The sequence below is a fragment of the Euprymna scolopes genome, chromosome 5 (assembly GCF_053919585.1).
Source record: "Euprymna scolopes isolate OS-2025 chromosome 5, ASM5391958v1, whole genome shotgun sequence".
NCBI lineage: Eukaryota > Metazoa > Mollusca > Cephalopoda > Sepiida > Sepiolidae > Euprymna > Euprymna scolopes.
The window spans coordinates 22,267,925-22,282,556 of NC_136486.1; the positions used below are offsets into that span (position 1 = coordinate 22,267,925).

The 14,632-nt window shown below is 35.4% G+C and overlaps 1 protein-coding gene across 2 annotated transcripts; it reads right to left on the reverse strand.

Moving 5' to 3' along the window:
- Positions 1 to 2,517: 2,517 nt before the first annotated feature.
- Positions 2,518 to 12,700, reverse strand: LOC145277087 (uncharacterized). Of its 2 annotated transcripts, XM_080128751.1 has the most exons (8): positions 12,507 to 12,699; positions 10,019 to 10,092; positions 6,706 to 7,131; positions 6,094 to 6,168; positions 5,258 to 5,353; positions 4,315 to 4,435; positions 4,141 to 4,226; positions 2,518 to 2,783 (listed from the first exon to the last, which is right to left on the reverse strand). In XM_080128751.1, the coding sequence occupies exons 1-8, from the start codon at positions 12,661 to 12,663 to the stop codon at positions 2,652 to 2,654; spliced, it is 1,167 nt and encodes a 388-aa protein (XP_079984877.1). In that variant the 5' UTR covers positions 12,664 to 12,699; the 3' UTR covers positions 2,518 to 2,651. The 2 variants fall into 2 exon arrangements, with proteins under 2 accessions (XP_079984877.1, XP_079984879.1); XM_080128753.1 differs by lacking the exon at positions 4,141 to 4,226 and having other exon boundaries at positions 12,507 to 12,700.
- Positions 12,701 to 14,632: the final 1,932 nt, after the last annotated feature.

The window sequence follows — 14,632 nt, forward strand, 5'->3', positions numbered from 1 at the left end:
TTCTAGGTCTGTTTCTGACCACAGTTCCCGATGATTGTGTAACAAATGCTGACAGCCCACTCAGGAACACTGATCATGCAGGGATAATGGTTGAAATCGCCCTAAACTCTAGACCTAAAACTGAAGAGCCAGTGCTCAAAAACAATGAGATATTAGAAAAAGGCTTACTGGGAAGCCATCAGAGATGCCCCATGGGGAAATATTTTTTCTCTTCCTGCTGAAGAGTACGCAAATGCGACCACTGAATGGTTCAAAACGGCAATTGAAGCACATGTTCCCATGCGGAAATTTTATAGCAAGCCCACTCTCCCCAATGGTTTACTTCTACTTGCGCAACTGCCATTGCTCAAAGGCAGCATCCATACCGCAGATTTAACCGATATAAGTCCAGTTCAAACGGACCGAAGTATATAGAAGCTAGAAGTAAAGTTAAGAAATAGCGACAGCTACGAGAGAATTTACTGAAACTAAAAAAAAAAAAAAAAAAAAAAAAAAAACAAACAACAACACGCATCGAAGCACAACAATTAGGAACTCGTGACTTCTGGAAAATCTACAACAGTAGTAAATGGGCAATCAACAAACCTCCACTAACCAACAATCATGAGGTTGTTTGCTCAGCAACCGACAAGGATAACATGCTTGCCAGTCGGGTTGCCTCAAACTCCACACTGGACCCTTCCAACCAGCACCTGTGACTTTCCGTTGTGGACAGACGCCACACTAGACGATCTAAAAATCACCCCTGCTCAGGTGCATGCTATCATAAAAAGCATGTGGACCTGATCTCATCCCAGCTGTGCTATTAAAAAAGTGCTCAGCCGAAGTAGCTCCAGTTCTCTCCAACAAATGCCTTAATGAATCTTGTTTTCTTGGCTGTTGGAGAACTGCTTCTGTAGTACCAGTATTCAAGAATTCTGGCGAAAGAACTGACCCATCAAATTATTGCCCTATTAGCCTCCCACTGTTCGCAAAAATATTTGAGACCATAATTAACCGTGCTCTAGTTCATCACCTTACAGATGCTAAACTTCTGACTGACAAACTATGGATTTAGACACGCCCGTTCCACAGCAGACATCCTCACTAATCTCTGAACGTATATACCATTCACTGGACAAAGCGGGGGAGGGTAGAGCGATAGCTCTAGATATATCTAATGCATCTGACAGGGTATGGCATGAGGGTCTTCTCAGGAAAATTAGATCATACGGTATCACTGGTAGAATACTTAACATAATTAAATCCCTAGACAAAAGAAAAATCCAGGTTGTCCTCGACGGTCGTACATCTAAACAATATGATATGCGAGAGTGTCTCAGGAGTCTATCCTTGGACCTCTATTGTTCCTAATATTGGTTAATGACCTCCGACAAAATTGCCTCCGAGATGGGTATATATACTAATGACACCACACTATAACAGGCATGACAGAAAAACAAATGAACACAAAATGTCAAAAACACTAGGATGACCTCCAATCTGTAGCAGAATGGGACGAAAATGGATTGTCACATTCAATGCTGCCAAGACTAAACTGGTTTCCTTCAATAATTACAAGAAAACTTCTGTCACCAATAGCAATGGCCAGTGACTATCTGAGAATACATCTTTCAAACTGCTTGGCCTAACGTTCACAGGAAACACGAGTTGGAACAATTACATTGAAAACATTGCCAGGGCCGCTGCAAGGAAGGTAGGCTCTCTCTACCGTGTTAGAAAACTAACACCTGAAAGTGTCCTGTACCTCTATAAGGCCACCATTCGCCCGTGTATGGAGTATTGCTGTCACATTTGGGCTGGTGCATCTGCTACTAGTCTCTCGCTCCTAGACAAGGTTCAAGAGTCGCAAATCTGATAGGCCCTGAACTGGCATATAGGCTTCAGCCTCTGTCCCATTGACGAAATGTTGCATCCCTCTGCCTGTTCCACAAGTATTTTAATGGTGAATGCTCTGGCGAACTGCAGACAGTTGTGCCCCCACGACAGGCAGCTAAATCCCACCCCCACACAGAGATGATCCCTAGATGTAAGAGATCTTTCTACTCCAGTAGTTTCTTCCCCCAGAACCGCTAGACTCTGGAATTCCATTCCAGGTCCCTGCTTCCAACTGTACTGACGTGCAGAAGTTCAAGTGCAACGTGAACCGACATCTTGTTGGCCAAATCCCAAGTTCCCCAGTAGTTGTTGCCTCTGATAGTAGCCCCCTACACCAAGGTGGCAATGTGCCTTGTTTAGGGTGAAAATGTAATAAATAAAATAAGTCACAAGGATTCTAGAACTATACATCCTCGGACCGAGAAGATCCCCTCCTAACAAATTTAGTTTTTTTTTTTTTTTTTTTTTTTTAACCAATGTTGACGAAGCATTTCCCATGAGAAATGCTAGATTTAGTTATTTTCTTAGAAAACTCCCACGCGGATGTTTAGAGGTTGTGGCGTTGGCGGTCAATTAGTACATTTCAATTCATAAAATGGAATATGGCGAAAGTTTTCTTGGAAGGCGTCATACAAAGAATTAAATATTCAGAAATTTATGGAATATTTTATTGAGCAAAAACAAATCAATGAACCTGGGTGGAAATTTAAACAAATGTAGATCTTAACGGATTACGAAAAATTGGATTATTTGGATCGTGCGTTTTCGGACGATTAAACATCTTTGTCTTTTGACTCGTCTTCGCTTTTCACTTCGGTTTTTATGGGGTTTACTTCATAGGTGGTAATTTCTACATCACTTTCACTACTGTCCGTCGTAAATGTATCGGAAGTTTTATCCATTGGCTAAAAAGAGACAAGATAAAATTACTGGAAGGGAATTCATAGCTCAGAGCTGGAAAGCTCTTGAATTAACGGATTTACGAAACGCAAGCTATTTTATAAGGTACATGGTTCCGTAGCAATGTTATTTTATATTTAAGTTTTCGAAAATTACGTTTAATGTGACGATTCCAATATTTTTTACAGATCCAGATTCAGTTTTAAATTCCAGATTCAAATTCCAAGAATACAGAGTGGAAATTTATTTGGGGGTGGGGGGAGAGTTCTCGTCTATTTTTATATGCAAGCATTTTTTTTTTTAGTAAAAAAAAAAAAAAAAAAACAACTCTTTAAAAGAACAGTTCCGTGTCATTTTTTTAAAACTCATTCATGCCATTTCTTTAGATACCATTTTTGCCTAAATACGTTATCTACATTTAAGCTGTACTTGTTTCATCAGTACCAACAATTGATAAGTTTAAAATTAAACTTTAGGAATTTGAAACTAGACTAATTTTTTTTCGATCTGCAAAACTAAGTTTTTCCGATTAACTATACGAAAGGAACATTTGAGATTTCCATATATTTAACCAATCGCTGCATTTGCTAATTTCATTAAAATATTTTTGGTTCTAATCGACGAGAAATTCAGAATCAAATATGGCGTAAGTCTTGGCGTCATTGATAAGTTTTATACTAATAGCAGGATTTTTTTTTTAAACATGTATTCGATACTAATAAGCTTTACTTTAAAATTACAGCACTTAAACTTTCACTGCTTTCGTTCCCAGCACTTGTTCACCTCTGCGTACATACTAACTACTAAATCTGCATGCAAAATTCCATGATTTCACTGTAGAAATCCTGAAATGTTGAAACATTCTAGTTTCCCTTCAGACTGCTAGACATTGGAATTATTTTCAACTGTACTAAGGAGTTGAAAATGTAATGTGAACAGGTATAGACCCCACTAGTCCCGTTAGTCATGGTCACAAATAGCCCCAAGGAGCAATATGCTATTTTGGGGTTAAGTGAAAGTAAAAACACTGGACTCAAAAGCAATTTGAAAATTTATATGCGTAGCGTCATGTATTGGTGCTTGCATTAAACGCAAGCATTTCGTAGATAGCGTAGAAATGAGTAAAAATAGTCGTAAAAAAAAAAAAAAAAAAAAAAAAAGTAAATAAATAAATAAATAAAAATTAAATGATTCATTAAAATATAAATAGGCTTTTGTGTGGCGAATTTATCTTATAAAATTTCAAGGAACCGGAAAGTTGTAAAGTATTCAGTGGGAGGGGGGTAGAGCAAAAGTTCCCATGCATTTATGACCCAATTCAGGACCACAGATGCTGCCAGACCTGTTAGAAGAAAGTCTTACCTCATAATCAGAATCATTTTCTTCCCAATAAAAATTGACATGATCCATTTCTTTCTCCAGGAATCCATTGTTCGAGCCAGACAACTCTGGGGTAGAGGAAAAGCAAATTTACATCGAGAGTAAATTAAAAGGTTCAGTTCTTTACTTGTATAAAATTCGTGTAAAATATCTTACCATGATAGTTCTTGTATTCGAGCCGAATGACAGAATCATCTAGATATGGTTGCACCAGGATCAAAAATAACGCCTTTAAACGATTCATAAGAATCGTTCGGTTGAGCGGAGAAGCGATTTTCTGAAGTGGCAAAAAAAAAAAAATAAATAAATAAATAAAAATAAAATTAAAAAAAAAAAAAAGTATTTCAAGTACAGTATTTTCATGAGAAAATATGGTTATAAAACAATGAATTTCATAGTTTCAAAAAATAAATGAAAAAATTAAAAACAAATAAATGTTATGAAAATGGATTTAAGCCATAAACAGCAAAACCTAGAGAATGTTTTAACTAATTTGGATATAACATAACAAAGAACCTACGCTTAGTGAAAATGATAATTCTCTGTATTAGAATAGACAAAGTTAGACGCATTATATATGTCAAACATTGTGTGGCTTAGAATAAACTGTCTCTAGATAGGAAAACAAAAGTACTGTTCATTCGGATGAGGAATCATTTCTACATTCAGGAAGAACGGAGACTCTTCAATTAAGTAATTGAACCCACACTAGAGTTTTCACAAATCGGGTCTTAATTCAGAAAAATGTTCAACGGTCTTAAAAAGTTGTTTCCAATGCGCCATTTGTATAGATTCATCATTTGTTACAGGTATGAATCTAATCTCCGATGGACACAGAAGACTGGTTAAATGAGTAATTTACTTAATTTCAGTTTACAAGTTTTCGAATATGATCAGATCAAACAAGAGACATTTTTTTTTTCGTACCCACGGACATTGTATCGATCAGTCATGCAAGAGCTTTTCATACATTGAATAGTTAATACATCTTTATGAATGAGAAAAAAGTAAATTTTCAGTACCCCCCCCCATGAAGTGAAGTTCTTTCGCTGAACAGAATTTACAGGGGTAAAAAAAAAAAAAAAAAAAAAAAGATTACCACACGACGCCCAGAATTTGTTACATTCATTTTTGAAGCGTGCGCACATTCTTCAAAGTCCCGGAAAATCGATCGCAAGAATCGGAGGAGAGCAACCTGAAAAGAAATATCCAAATTTAAAATCAATTTGACAAATCGTTCGATCAACTTCAAATGTCAAGTTCAAACTTATAACTGAAAGAATTATTTTTACTTTTTATCATGAGATAAAAAGTTTTGATACTTGTATTTTGGGTAACACCAAAAGACTTCAGTTTTTATTAAATCAATTGAGATTTTTGATGGAAAATCCAGGAGTTCGTGCCCGAAGCGAGAATATCCATATTTAAAAAGCTGGGATGACTGGTTGACAACAGACTAAACACCTGGATATACCAGGCTCGAATCTAGTTTGTTCCTCAAACCTTCAAACCCACACTAGGATTTGTTTCTAAGCTCTTGTAAAGTACGTAAATAAACAGATGACACTAAAGCATGTAGATAAAGTTTTACAGGATACAGTTAGATTTCAGTGGAAATCAGCATTCTTTAAAATTTTGGCAACAATCTCTAAATAAAAAAATCCCCTTGTGATTAGAAGGAAAACAATTCTTTAATTGCCTCCTCCGGAAAACGGTGCAGATTCACTTAACGGTTTTAAATGTTTTAAGGTTTTAATTAAGCACATCCCATCTGTGTTTAAAAAGAATTTAATAATCTTAAAGTCGGTACTATTTGATAGTTTGGCAACGGCTCGGCAGTTCACGTAAATTGCACTTCAAAACACCCAGTCAATATGGATTCCCTTCTATAAAGACATTTTCCAACAAAAACAGAAAGGTAAGTCATTTACTTACTGTAATGTTCACGGGACACAAAATAAACACTTCGAACATCAGGATAAACAGTTTCTCCAAACCAGTCACGTTTTCCTTAAAAAAAAAAATAAATAAATAAAAAAATAAATAAAAATAAAAAAATAAAAATAAATAAAATAAAAAATAAATAAAATAAAAATCGCACGAAAGTCTGCAAAGTTTCTTTCAAGAGCTTTCAAATAGTTACGACAAGAAGTTTTATCAAAGCAATATGTATTAAGTTTTCGTTAGAACTTTTTGGGAGGTGGGGGATTTTTCAAAACGCTTTTTAAAATGTTTGAAGGGAGAGGTCTTTACCTAACAGCGTGCTACGATTTAATTTAGATTAAAAATTAATTCTCACTTCATTGAAAGCTGTAATTAAATAATCCCGTCGACATTTATCACGCTTACCATAAACTGTCGGAAGATTCCTACGCAAGTTGGGTCAGGTTCTGGATTAGCGCATCTGAATGTCGCATTCTGTATTTGACAATAGAAATGTTCTACTTTAAGTCGTCAGACGTAAGAATCAACTGTTAGTTCTGAACATTATCTTACAAAATAGCGAGCAAAACTTTATAAATTCTGCTCAGAATCTTTTATACTCACGTAAACGATTGTCCGGTTTGACAAAAGGATCGTTTCAGCCAAAGAAATCTTCTCTGGTTCAGATTCAGCAGGCTGGGAGGAATTTTCAGCTTTTTCCAGCAAGGGAGCAGAGTTCTCAAGAGGGGTCGAATCTTCGATCTTTGGTACCAGTTGAAGAGGTTTCGTTGATTCGGTATTCGGGGTCGACGATGCAACTGTGCTTGCGTGAGGGATGTCATTTAGGATTTCCAAGGGTGGATGGATTCCAGAAGGAAACACAATAACAGTGTCCTTCGTTAAAAATTCAAGACGTTTCAAGAGACGTTCAAAGGAATATGTGCAAAGGTCAAGCGATTTCATAATAAAACGACCGAAATTACCTTCGAAAAACATACGTCCGATTACGGAAAAATGTTCGGTACGATATTGCGTTAAATTCTCAAGCGCCTGCAAATAAAAAATTGCATTATTTTTTATTATTTAGCTTTTTTTGTTTTTTTTTTAACAGCGGGAGGGGGGCACAGTCTATTAAGACCCAGAGGGCACTTGAGGATTATAGTTAAAGTGATAAACGATAATGGTGTAAATTAAGTAGAATTTGATTAATTTACAAGTCAATTGCCTTCCACATATCGAGCGTTCCATATAAGCACATCCGCGTTGTTAAATAGAGATGAAGATACCGTCAGTGTCCTGTCGCCAATACAAACGATGACATCTTAAGTGTTGGTTCTATTTCCGATTCTATTACGAGGGAAAGAGATGACATGAGGTCAACTTTATATGGTGACAATCTAACGCCAAAAGCCTTTAAGAACACATTTTTCTGAGGTTGTAATATCTGGGACAGAAGATTACATTTTCAGAACAGGTGAATCAACGTATTGTTGATAGTTTACTTAAAAAACTGAGTAAAGTTTTATTTTTTGAAAGGTATGACATGCGAGTTATTCATTTATAATAACTTAATTCTATTATCGTACGAATGTTTGCAATTTAAGAAATTGGAGCGTTCAAGCAGTTATGTATGCAAGTTAAGGAAAATGCAATTTCAAATGATATCACTATTGTGGTAAACTAATGCTTTGCGTCAAACCCCAAATCAGAGTGTAGTATCTGTTCCAGCCAATGGTGGCGTATATAACAGTTTCATCATTAAAATAAAAAAGAGACCCCATAACCATATATACGAAGGACGTTTCAAAAGTAATGCCTAATTTTTTTTTAATTCCACATAAAATTGGAGAGGGATTGAAAATTGCATTGTCATAAATTAACTTGTGTATTCTTGACCGGAAAGTCACCTGTTGTAAACATTGATAGGGAGAGATTAATACAGCAACGCCAGAGCTGAATGTGCATCCGAAACAAAGTCATTGAATTCACTCATGCAGAAACATTGAATTTGTCAACATTCAACGGCGTCTGTTTAGAGTTTACGAAACTGATGCAATCGATGTTAGCACAGTTTGCTCATTTCCAAGTGGCAACAGCGAGACGTCCATGCACAACTACCATCATCATTTGCAAAAAAACATCGAGAATGGGTGGTTACTATGTAGAAAAATAAATTCTAGAGAACATTGTTGCTGGTTCCAATCGGATCACGCCAACCTCAGTAACAACTTTTAAATCAGATGCATTACTTTTTCGACCCTCGTATTCTGAAATTATAGTGATTGGAATACTTAGACAAGCGTTTTAGTTTGAACATAAGTGATACAATGTAGTGGGATCTGCCTCGCTGCCGTATTCATAAAGTCGACGTACAGAGCGTGTCGAGTTCATTCCTCCCGTAGAACTTAGCGTTGCAGATGAACGTAGACCACGCACGACGATCCGTAGTGGCAGAGATAGTGATGGCCAGCCGATATAGACAAGCAGCGAAAACAGACCGGAAGTCTTCAGCTGGCCTTCCGGGAACTTTCGCTAACTTTAAGAGCGATTTTGAAGTTATTGATGGATGATTTTTTTAGGTTGCAGCGCGCAGCGTAACCGAACGAGTAAATTCTCTTGATTAGTTGAGAGGGGAGGGTATAATCCTGCATCGCGTCCCGACATTATTGAAGACGAAATGGTGCCAACAGACCAGCAGACTTAGGCGAATGCAGTATTGCTTAAACATTTCTAGTGTTTAAGATAACACTAAGGTGGCAGTTACTTTGTGTGATTACATTTTAAGCCTCTGACCCACACGCTGCCTGGTACCGCCGCAAAGGGACAAAAAAAAAAAAAAAAAAAAAAAAGACTCGGCAGTTTTTTTTTTTTAGTGCAATTGAAATACATTTATATTTTCAAAGTTTATAATATGCTTTAAGTCTATAGTCACCTCACTCTGGTGCTAGCCAGCCGTCCGTCGTATTTACACATCTATCTTCCCCGACGCACACCTGTTTTCGACTACGTGCAATGTTTTTGCTTTTGTGACCCAAGTCACAAAGACTTAATTTGCATACGTGGTTTAATGACTAAATATTTTCGTAAGCCAGCTATACTTCGGCTGATTTTCTCACGCATCCATACGCGTGGTTACAAAATTAGGTGCAAGAAGTTCAATGAAAGTAAAATATATTAATCTGAAAGCAAATCATGTGCCAAATTACAAAGCTTGAACAAGCTTATATTTTTAATATTTTTTTTTAATTGGTATATATATTTTTTTAATTGGTATATTTTTTTAATTGATATATTGCAATACTGTAAAGGGAAGACGTAAAGTATGAAAGTTCCAAAAATTTCAGAATTACGCAAATATAAAACTGAAGATTGTAGAGAAATAAATTTGTACTTTTATCAAATCAGTTTTAAAACTTTAAATTAGTTTTTAATTATGAAAGGTTAAAGACACGAGTCGATTTTACGAGTTTCATCTAGTCTGTTGATTAATGTAATATCGGAATTAGGCAACCGACAGATTAAATATTTCATATCAATACAGAAATTTTGTTGACAGCTTTTTTTTTTTTTTTTTTTTTTACAAGAGAAAAACTCGAGTAGAATTAGTCCTGAACGAACTCCAAAGGAGATTAAATCAAGCAATCTCCAGCCGCATGTAGATGCTGGACAAAGCAATGCTTAACATTACAAAAAAGTGATTTTTGGAATATGACATTTTCATTACGTGATAGGTATATATGCATCAAAAAGATTTGTATCTTAATTAGGCCGAATTTTGGAATTACAAAAACCTAACATCTAAAGTAAACGTTCTTATTCCACTTAGTTTATAGATAAAAAAAAAAAAAAAAAAAAAAAAAAAAAAATGAAGGGGAATGCAAGTGAAAAGATTTCTCGAACATTTTTACAAATTTCTATATTAGTAATTTCTACTTACCAGGGATATTTCCTTGAGGGGAGGAGACGATACAAAATTGACGGCGGTGGCCAGGTTGCTGCGCAGAACCTTAGCTTAAAAAAAAAATAAATAAATAAATAAAAAAAAATTAACCGTTTGTATAAATTTTTTTAAAATGGAATCTTCATAAATCTATAGATCTAAAAGTGAAATTGTGTGTACATTTCCCTACCAAACTATTAATTTGGAATCTACAGACTCGACATAAGGGGCATTGAGATTTAGGAAAATCTCAATCAGTTTTCGGCCATAAATTCGGCTGCAAAGGATCAAAGTTAAACGATTTGACCTTTGAAAACTACCAAACTTCGCCAATTTTGGATTTAGGTTACTTGGCCATAGATCAGACTTTAATTTGAGCCAAAACAAAAGTTAAAGGGTCAAAGATAAAAAATTTGACCTCCGCGGTCTACCAAATTACTCAGCCAATTTTATGGTCTAAACATTCGAAATTTTAGATAAAAATGGTATTCAGACATGCAAGCTTTTTAATCAGTTTTTGGGCGAAAATTTGGCTGCGAAGAGGTCAATGTTAAATGAGTTGACCTTTGCAGACTATCAAACTCCTCCGCCAATTTTGGGTGTAAACACTTGAAGTTTTAGATATAGGTTATCTGACAGGAGTCAGGTTTATATATAATATAAATATATATATATATATATATATATATATACATATATATATAAGTTATGAACAGTACATAGGACGCGAGAAAAGCCGGGCTAAACTGCTAGTATTGGAGTAGGTTTTAATATGGATTGGATTAGTTTAAATATTTTTCCATATGAATATTTTAATTAAAGGAGTATTAATGAAAGTGTAAAGTTTGTTTAGTTTCTGAAAACAAAGGGTCCCATATGGTTTCGATTAATGCTTAGTAACTACCATATCTCGGTAAACAATCTTCTCCCGGCGTCTTAACTTTGCGAGAAGAATTTTGTATAAAACCGCGTACATTTAATGTTTTTGATCCTAGTGTATTGTGGGAACGGAATTTTCATAAATAGCCATTCGGAAACGAGTTAATTTCTTTTAAACAGTATTCAAGTTTAATTCGATTTTTACGATGTTGGATTATTATGTGGAAGTACAAAATAGTTAACATTACTTATTTTAACAGGTTTCTAAACATATCAGTGCGGTAAATGCACAAGTATCCGGTATTGTTGGTCCAGCCACACCGAGCATCTACGGGAAATTCTATTAATACGCCATTTTGTTTTTAATTTTTACATTTGTTCAATCACAAAATTCCTAGAACTCGTTAAGTCAAGACATGTATAGCAAACGCACTAGAATTAGATTCTCCGCCAACCTAATATACTAAGATTTCTGAATTGTTTCTATCAATGCAGTCTTATCGACACAATGACCGCAGTGTTTTCGTTGAAGTTGGGCGATTACGAAGGATTTGGGTTTGAAGCAGAGGGGTTGGTTTGATTTTAGAAGTAATCAAGACTTTAGCATAAATTCAGTTTTGGTTTTCGAAAAATAAAGTAACTGCCCAAAAAATTCCCCAGCTCAGAAAACAAATACGTACCAATGACGGAAATAAAATATCGTACGCCAAAAATCATGTAAATTAAATGTATTTTAAGAACATTAGATTTTAAGTTTCCAATAACCTCTTCCCAGGTTTATAATGGCTTTCTAAAATCTTTAAGTTTTCAGAGTTATCTGTTCCTACAGACTTGATGGCGTTCAGAAATCACTTTTAGCAATAAAACAAGACGAGTTTAACAATTTGCATGATTTGTGTACGATATTTGGTTTTGTCACCGAAAAGCACCTAGTTTTGAAGTAAATTATACAATTCCTATGTACGAATAGGTAGAGATTTTTATAAATTTGAAAAATTGTTAGACTTCTCGGATGTAAACTAGTTTGGACTTTTGCACGGGTGAATCAGGTAAAACCCCGTAAACAGTAAATTTGAGATTTAATTCATAAATTTGATACCAAGCAAATTCAAAACAGCGAAATATTTTATGCAAAAAGAAAAGCTTCGACATAGAGTCGCCTGTTCAGTCATCCTGTTACCGTAGTTTAGTATCTAAAAATGGAGAAATGAATTAAGTTTCACTTATGCCAAGTAAAGTTCTTTTAGCGTTACAAAGGCAGATTAACCAAAAGAAAAACGAAACTGGTCGATACATATAAATGCTCGGTTGAACACAACTGAGCTTTTATTTTTTCCTTTTCGTATTCTACAGGTAATTCGCTCTATTTGTCCGACAGGTTGTATATTATGGAACCAGGTGATGGTCATTTGCTCAAGTGCATTTGATCGATGATTACCGAAACAAAAGATTGCGCGGTGAAAAAAGCAAATTACACAGAACCGGAAAAAATGAAGACTCAATTGTGTTCTACCGGACGTGTCTAGATAATTTGTTGCAGAGTTATACAAATATATACATATGTTAGCATTAATCGATTTTATAACAAGAAAAAATGTTTGGTTACCATAAACTGGTGCATATTCGTTGACAACATGGTAGGTTTTCCATCCAACACGTTTTAAGTTTGCATAAAGCATTGGCGAATCGCTGAGGATGTTGTACTGTTTCATGTAATGCTGCCAACCAAACTCGCTTGGACGACCACTTTCTGCCGACTGCATGATTACTTGTGCGGATGTTTTGTCTTCCTTTGGCGCGAGAATGAATGAAATAAATAATACCGGAAACACAGAAATATTTGGAATCTTCCAAAAAAAGAAAGGGGGGGGGTAGGTAAGGTAATTTTAGTGAGGATTTAGTCAAATGAAATCAACGTTTTTTTATTCGGATGAAGCATTCGAAAATTTATTTTGTAGTTGATCGATTCCTCAAGACACCAAGTCATAAAATTCCCAACCTGAATTTGCAATTGATCTGACATTTATTCGATTAAAACTTTTACCGGGAATTATGTAATTTGTACAGCTGGAGCGGGGGAGATATTTTTAGTACATATTTTACCTCCATTTCTATTTGACAATACTCATTTCCATCCCTAGTTAGATGACATTGTGATCTGCTTTCTTATTTCCGGAATGTTATAAAATATTTATTAATAAATATCATATAAACAGAAAATAAAATAGCATAACGACATTGGGACTAACATTCTATTAAGCGTTAATAAGCGTTATTACATCCAAAGAAGAATGTCGTTAGGACGTATCAAGAGCAGGGGAGGTAATTAATTCTTATAATCTCTAAACAAGAAATATAGATTTTTGTCTTACTCTGTTTTTGTATGAAAATTCAGTTATTCAACGACATTTAGAAATCTAGTTGTTTCTTTAAGAAAATAAGATAAAAACAAAAGTCCAGAATGTTTTACAGTCGAGAACTTTAAAAACATCTTATGTAACAAAGTGCGAACGCTCGTATGGCAACAGCAGCAGCAGCAGCAGCAGCAGCAGTTGTACGACAGCCAAGGTATGCAAATGATCGTGCCGTGTGCGAGGTGAAATCTTTGCAATAATAATCTTCCTTTTTTGTTAGCTCCGTATATCAAGTGGCTTCACTCTTTGTCTTGCGCGATTTTCATAAAAACATTCTAAACTAATCTAATTCTGCCCATTCGAACCGCCGTTTGCAAATCGTCTCATAGTATTGTTCATCATCCAACTGAAATGTCATTAACTATTATTCTCTAGTGGCTTTTAACCTCGATAAGTGGTGACTCATTGGTATTAAAACTGGATTGAAAGCACTGTGAACTCAGGTTATTTAAATTTAAAACTGGATTGAAAGCTCTGTCAACTCAGGTTATTTAAATTTTTATCCCAATCAGGAGTACCCTTTTTTTTTGGGGGGGGAAGCTGGATTTTTTTAATGTTAATAACAAACCTTGTGCCTAATTATGCCCTCGTAGGGAGGAAAGTAAATAAGGACTCTACATTGTTCTAATATTTAGGCGTTTTCTCTCCTGTCGTTTTTTCATGCCTTTTTGTCGATATTTATTAAGAAATAGTCAACGCATTTTTTTTACATCCAATACGTGATAGCATGTAAAACAGACGCTAAGTGGAAAATGATGATGACAATGATGACGACGATGATGATGATGATTTCTTCATTAACAAATTTACATTCAAATTGTATTCAACCGAAAAGATTCAACCTCTTAGTGTGGTGATCCAATCAAAGGGAGATAACTTTGCCAACTTAATGATTCGCTATGGAAGTCAGTTGCACTGACTACTACTACTAATACTACTACTACTACTCATTGTCATCATCATAATCATCATATCGAATGAATGCAAATATTCTACTGTTGACATTGGTTTCCCCGATATTTTTCTAGTCAGAATTATTTCTAGAAAGACATGAGATACTTACGAAAGAGAGAGAGAGAGAGAGAGAGAGAGAGAGAGAGAGAGAGAGAGAGAGAGAGAGAGACCACCTGAAGGTTGCTAACATATTGAATCAACGAATTGAATTCAAACTTAGGACCATCCTGTTGTCAGTCTGTCAGTCGTTATCTCACTTGACCATCGTTACTATCCATTAATTGAACTGATTTTATTTAGTGCTTGTCCCCCGGCTTTGGCATTATCTACTGCCAGAGCCTAATTTGGGGTCCAAGTCACTTAG